This window comes from Cyrtonyx montezumae, unplaced genomic scaffold (genome assembly GCF_038088225.1).
Source record: "Cyrtonyx montezumae isolate F1298 unplaced genomic scaffold, pur_monq_1.0 scaffold_0, whole genome shotgun sequence".
NCBI lineage: Eukaryota > Metazoa > Chordata > Aves > Galliformes > Odontophoridae > Cyrtonyx > Cyrtonyx montezumae.
In genome coordinates, this window is record NW_027071824.1 from 48,744,717 (window position 1) to 48,751,584 (window position 6,868).

Sequence of the window (6,868 nt, forward strand, 5' to 3'; positions counted from 1 at the left end):
CATTTCTATGTGTTCATGAGGCCCCTGGCCTTGACCAGAGAGACCCTGCTTTGCTGCTTTAAATTCTGCGCACACGACTGAGAAAAGGTGGTGACCTCTTCAGTTTGGTCCATGCTTCTGTTTAGACGTGGAATGGTGGGATGCTGTGGCAGGCCACAATGAAGCTTGGCAGACTTGTTATTGTTATATACATCTATTTTTCTAGCATTTCTATTTATAAGCTGCAACCTCATTTGCTTAAAATGGCTATAGATCACATTTCAGCAATGGACACAATTTCTGATGGCGAGGGTGCAATTTATACATGTATTTGAGCAAAAATGCAGCTGATGGAAAATACTGCAGGTTTATGCACAGACATTTGTATGATAACTGCTGTTTGTGCATCAGCTGTTATGAGTACTGTTCAGAATATGAACCTATGTGCAATGAGGTTTGCCTGCTCCTACTGTTTGGCTGCCAATGCAGCAAAAAGAGGAACACAAAGCTTTTATCACATGACTTACAGCGCTGCGCTGGCTAGAAAAGCTAATTCGACTCAAAAGGTTGTACATGTATTTATCGTTTCCAAAGGCGGTGAGCATATCATGTCTTGAACAAAGGGGTGATTAAAGTTACGTCCTTATTGAAAACTGAATTGGCTGTACTTCATTTCCTCACTTGCATGTCGGCTTGGCCGCGAGCAGCTCCGCCTGTGCTGCTCCCACCCGCCACACGGCGGGGCGCTTCCCGTAGTGGCCGCCGGGTGGGCGGCCGAGTGCGGTCGGGTGGCTCCCCCTACAGGACAGAGAGGGAATTGCCTCCAGAGGGCGGAGACGGCACCGCGATCCGTTGCGAAAGGGATCTCGTACGTCAGAGTTTCAAGGGAGGAGCATGAAAGAATGAATATATCCCATGCTCCTCACTGCATACACACCTCTGGTCCACATCAGCGGAGACGCCAAGTCCCCTTTGTCCACGACCTCCATGAGCCTCTCCAGCAACTCACACTGCCTTGTGTAGAGCATAATCAGCCACACCTGGGATGCAACAGGTTTACTAGCTACTGTTGGCAGAAAACACTCTTAGTATAAAATAAAATTGGCAAAGAGATTCCAATCTCACTTGTGAATCCTTAAATATTTGTGTAGGTGTGACTGTGTAGGGCCAAAGGGGATGGTTCTTCTTTCCAAATCAGGGCATGCTCTGCCTTCTTCCTTTGGAAACATCCCACCACAGATTACCACAATGTTAGTTTGTGTGTGCATCCTCCAGTTCTTTTTGTTTTAGTTTTTGGTTTTGGTTTTAGTGGGTTTTTTTCTTTTCTTTTTCTTTTTTGTTTTGTTTTTATCTCTGAAAGCATCAGAAAGGACCCCCGATCCCCAAGCATCGATGTCCAGGGAAGTCAAGAACAGAAGAACAGTGCGTGTTCTTCCTTCCTATAACTGTTAGTGGGCATGAGAAAGCCAGTGCCTGGTTTTTCCACACGGTTCAGATAAACTTGCTTTGTTTAAAGAATGTCGCATTTGCAGGAAATTGTATTCCAATCTTGAGTGTGAGAAGCACTTTTTTTTTTTTTCCTATTTGGTAGGAGTTAAATTGGAATGTCTTTGGTATTTTACCAATAATAAGGACATTTTGTTATTTTGATGATTTCAGAATGGTAACTATGTGTGAAAGTAAGTAAGTAAGTAAGTAAACATCAACACGTGACTACCAACTGAACAGCAAATGAATTCCTTGAGTATTTTTCCTGAATGAAATTATGTTCAAGCTGCATTATTTAAAAATGAACAACAAGGATGCTAGAATCTATTTTTGCTGGGTTTTTTTTTTTTTTCATTTTCTCAACAATCTGCTGTCAGAAAGCGCTGTGCAGCTGAGAACAGGGAATAAAGTTTTGGCTACAAATGATTCACGTCTTCTGCCTCACATTCTCCCACTGAGCACAGGTCTTCATGCTGCCAACTCGTGATGCAGCCCTGGTGAGCCGGGCTCCTTCTGTCTTGCTGGTACTCCTTTGGGGGCTTTATGGCATTCATTGTGATAACAGACAACAATGCATCCTGGGGTTCTGGCATTGGCTGGATCACAGAATCATGGAATCACTGAACACCCTGACTTGGAAGGGGTTCATAAGGATCACAGAATCCAGCTCCTGGCTCCACACAGGACTACCCAAAAATCAGATCATACATATGAGAATGTTGTCATTCAAATGATTAAGCTCTGGCAGCTTAGGGATGTGACCACGGCCATGAGGAGCCTGTGCCCATTACTGACCACCCTCTGGTGAAGAACCTTTTCCTGATAACCCTGCCCCATCAAGACTGGGATATGTAACATTACTTGCTGCTCCGAGCACTGGGAGCACTCTGGTTGAGACACTGTAGGCCACCTGCACGGCTCTGCCACAGGCTGCTCGCTGAATACACATTCTGTACTGTCTTTTGGACTTCCTTTTAATGTTTGTTTTTGTTGTCATTTGTTGTTTCCCAAAGGACATTTTAGTACTGAGTGAACACGGACCGCCCCGTGTGTTTCTGTCACCAGCTCGATATGATTGTTTTAAGGTGGGCGGGTGAAGCGAGGCGGGCGGTTCCTCTGAGCCCCCCAGAACTGAGCAGAGCAGAGCAGAGCAGAGCGGGCTGCCCGGCCGTGCCCATGCTGCCGCTGCCGCTGCGTCTCCGCCCCGCGAGGGTGAGGGTTGCCCCGCTGCTCCGCCCGGCCGCACTACGGGGAGCCGCTGCCGGCGAGGGGCCCGGACGGAGCCCAGCAGTCCCACGCGGTAAGGGCAGGCTAGGTTTTGGGTTGCACCCCCCCCCCTTCGCGATCATCTTGGGCCTCGTTAGTTTGCCTTTTGGCTTAGGTGCCCAAATGTAAGGTGGAGATGTCTGAACAAGAGCCACAAGGATGCTCCACAAGGGCTGGGGTGGTCCTGGGGCTGTGCGGAGGGAGAATGGGTGGTGCCCTGGGCAGAATGATCTGGTGAGGGGCAGCCTTACCCTTGGCAAGGGTTTGAATTTGGATGGAATTTAAGGTCCCTTCCAACCCAAATATAATTCTCTGATATGATTCCGTCAATGACCACCAAGGCACTAAGAGGGATTTGCTCTTTCCACCATTACTGCCACTTATTACAGACTTATAGGGTGTTTCTTTCCAATCCTTCAGCTGAACAGGCACACAAGGTGGTTGCAAGCTACAAACCTTCAAAGTTTGACAAGAAAATCCTCCTCTGGACCGGTCGCTTCAAGACAGAAGAAGAGATTCCTCCAAGGATCCCGTAAGTGCTCAGGTGTATTCCAAGGGTAGCACTGGGATGAAGGGCACGAGGCAGAGGGTGCCCAGCAGTGCTCTGCAAAGCTCAAACCAGAAAGCACTTTTGGCACTGAGCTTTTTGAAATGAACTTGCAGCAAGAGAACTTTCCCGTGTTGCTCATAGGTTAGGAAGAAAAAATGTTCCCTACTGGAGTCCCTATATGCTATAATTAAGAATTGGATCCTTCTGAGCAGAGAACCCTGATCATCTGTATTGTATATACTCATGTATTTGGTATATGTCCACACTGCCTTGCTTATTTTGTTTATTCCTGATGTGCAATCAGAGAAGGATGTTATCATAAACTGCATGTGATGTTTACTGCTCCCACAAACAGTTCTAAGAGAGCTGAGAGCCTCTAAACGATCACATCAGCCAAACTGTGTTATAGCTTAAAGAACATGAGGAAAAAAATAGATAAAGAGATTATGAGAAAAAAATCCCCAAAGGCAAATCCCAGGAAAGCTGAGTACTTGATGCAGCCTCAGTCCCTGGCTGACCCTCTGCTTAACTCATCTTGCTGTAAGGTACTCTTCCCAAGGTGTTTCCAGAACAGCACTCTGTGGCATTGCAGCACAGAGCTGTATGAAGCAGTGAGGGTGTCCCCCAGCCTTTCCTCCACCTGTTTGTTCCCAACAGCATTGCTGCTGCTTCTGGAGCTGAGCAGCAGCTTCCAGAGGGTCCAACTACTATTTTTCAGTGCTTACCCCACTGCCTTTGCTTACAGGAAGCTTCAGGCAGGTCTCAGGTGCATCATTTGCAGTGCTGAATTCGTTGGGAGGTGTTCGTAAAATGCCTCCTCTAATCCCTGCACGTGCATAGAAACCACTTGGACTGACTTTCTGCTTCCTGTGAGAGCAGCATGTTGCTAGAAACAATCATAACATTCTACAAGAAGTTAGTTTAAAGACACCAAAGGCGAACTGTATCATAGTTTTCAGTGTTAACAAAGCATTGCAAGATACTGTTTGCTACCTGTGAACAAAATCCAGCTGCTGAAGATATGTGGTATTGAGGGTCAAACCTGCAGCCTTCAGTCAAGACATTCAAATCAACGACAGCAAACAGCTGTTACTGCCTTAGGCAGAGGCTTAGCCAGAACCTTGATGAAGGATTGAGTAACAGGCCCTAATGTGCAATTAGAGGAGATAATAAGGTCTGTTCTCCTTAAAGCAGAGGCAGAAAGCAAGGAGAAAGTGAAAATCTGCTTCTGAAGAGTTTCAATTAGTGCAATGAGAAATACAATTAGGTTAATAAGCCAGACCAATAACATTTAGTGCTTTGTTTTTGTTCTTACAAATGGCTTCTGGGTTAATGGTTTTATGTGTGGTTTGTTTCAAAGACATTGTGCTTTTACACAGTGTTCAACGCAAAAGCAGCTCCTTGTAAACGTGACACTGCCCACTGCCAGCCAGGAACCTGCCCTGCATCTGGGTTTGTGTGTGCTGTGGGGACAGGGGAAAGTGCAGCAGAGCTGCCTCTCACTTGCCCTTTTCTCTTGCATTAAACGTTTGAGAAACTTGTGTTCATAAACATATTATATATATATATAAAACCAATTTAAGAAAATGCAGAAGGAGAACAGCACACAGCCAGTATTGTATCAAACATCATAGAAACAGTGCTTGCTACATACAGTGACTGGCTCAGCTAACAGCTTCACTGCAAGTCCGGTGGTGATTGTAGTGACAGGGAGGGTTCCTGCAGTCCTGCTTCTCAGAAATCCCCTTACATCACACCGTGAGCTGCAGGTACAATTTCTAGAATATTGACCCCAAGCATTTAACTGCAAAGGTGTTTTTATATTAAGATTAAAATCTTTCTAAATCCGTTAAATGCCATTTTTTCCACTGGAAAAGGATGAGGGTCACAAAATACAAAGCTCCTGGGTGGTACAAACCCAATCACTACAGCAATGGGAAGATACTTCTTCTCAGAGCTATTTTTCACTCCGCAGTAGTGATGTTACGACTGTGAGGTCTTCAGAGACACTTGTTTTTAATGATTAAATTCCAAAAATCTAATTGCAGGCCAGAGATGCTAGACAGGGCAAGGAACAAAGCCCGTGTTAAAGCTTGTTACATCATGATCGGCCTTTCAGTTGTTGCCTGTTTTGCAGTGATTGCTTCAGCAAAAAAGGTGAGTATACTGCTGGCTAGCTTCTGTGGGAAGTTAACATGCTCCTGTGGCTTTGAAACAAAGCATTGCATTGGTGGTTCCTGAGACTAGGCCCATTTCTCCAAATTGACAGTGACTCACAATGTTACTCTCGAGGGTTTTCCTTCTGCAGGCCGCAGCACGGCACGAGTCCCTCACAAGCTGGAACTTGGCAAAGAAGGAGAAGTGGAGGAAAGAGGCCGCACTGTCAGCAGAGTCAAAGCTGAAGTAACTTTGTGAAGTGGCCCACATCCTCATTGGACCAGAGTCAACAGTCAAGAGTGGTTAGTGAAATGTCACCACCAAATGGACAACTGTAGCATGGCACCAGCTGGAGCTAACAGCGGTGGTTCTGAGATCACAAAGAAAGAGCTATTTACTAAAGATAGCATGTACACTTCTTGCATCTGATTAAAATCAGACCACACTGCACATGCTTAAAGCCAATAATTGCAAAGATCAGGCAGGTGCCCAAGAATGAAAGGTAAATTGCGTCCACAATCTGACTTAAATCCCTTCTTTCAGAATTATAGAATCACAAAGTTGGAAAGTACCTACAAGATCATGTAGTCCAACCATCCACCTATTACCATTATTAGCACAAGCTACTAAACCATAGCTCCTCATCGTACTCCTCATAAACGTAGCTCCTCATCCAGACACCTCTTGAACACTGCCAGGGACAGCAACTCCACCACCACCCTGGGCAGGCCATTCCAGTGCCTGACCACTCGCTGAGAGAAGTTTTTCCTTATGTCCAATCTAAACCTCCTCTGGTAAGGAGGCTCAGGCTTGACATTAAGTCTACTGAAAAGGTCAGAATTCCTTACTGAAAAACTAGCTGCATTTTCCTCGATGAAAGGATAAGTACAGCAAAGACAAAAACACTACTGAATTGAAAATACTGAAGCCACAAAAATAAGGAGACATGAAATTAATTTTTGCAATTCTAAGCACATAACTAGCTAATCAGTGAGAATACTTCAAACTTTTACACAAAGAGAGAAGGTATGGGAAAAGGAAGGCAAGGTAATTACCAGTTCATCTCCCAAATTCTCCAGTACTTAAAACCTTCATAAGAACTCCCCAAACAAGCAGCCCGTTCTGCACCTGACTATCATACAACTATATATTTTTAGATATACTTTGTAAGCATCTGACCAAACAAGAGGTGCTCTGTCTGGGGACAGCTAATAGCTTCACAATGCACAAACCAGCCTTTCCGAAGTCATTTTCCTCAGTGTTGTATTCCAAATGGTGTTTGTGTTTTCTAGCTTAAGAAGCCACACTAATGAAAACACTAAATACAGCACAGTTCTGCAAAATAGGTTTTTATTGGTTTCCATATGGTATTTGGAGATTTAACATTCCATAATATTGCATACTACTCATATGTGTTGTGTTACAGTA

The 6,868-nt window shown here is 44.9% G+C and overlaps 1 protein-coding gene across 1 annotated transcript; it reads left to right on the top strand.

The window, feature by feature from the left end:
* Positions 1 to 2,601: 2,601 nt before the first annotated feature.
* FAM162B (family with sequence similarity 162 member B) lies at positions 2,602 to 5,690 on the top strand. Its single transcript, XM_065736854.1, has 4 exons — positions 2,602 to 2,767; positions 3,154 to 3,265; positions 5,332 to 5,440; positions 5,592 to 5,690. Exons 1-4 carry the CDS (start codon positions 2,644 to 2,646, stop codon positions 5,688 to 5,690), a joined length of 444 nt encoding a protein of 147 aa, XP_065592926.1. The 5' UTR covers positions 2,602 to 2,643.
* Positions 5,691 to 6,868: the final 1,178 nt, after the last annotated feature.

Coding starts and splice junctions, on each gene's coding strand:
- FAM162B (XM_065736854.1), top strand. CDS start 2,644: ATGCTGCCGCTGCCGCTGCGTCTCCGCCCCGCGAGGGTGAGGGTTGCC. Junction 2,768..3,153: donor GAGCCCAGCAGTCCCACGCG/GTAAGGGCAGGC, acceptor CCAATCCTTCAG/CTGAACAGGCACACAAGGTG. Junction 5,441..5,591: donor TGATTGCTTCAGCAAAAAAG/GTGAGTATACTG, acceptor TTCCTTCTGCAG/GCCGCAGCACGGCACGAGTC.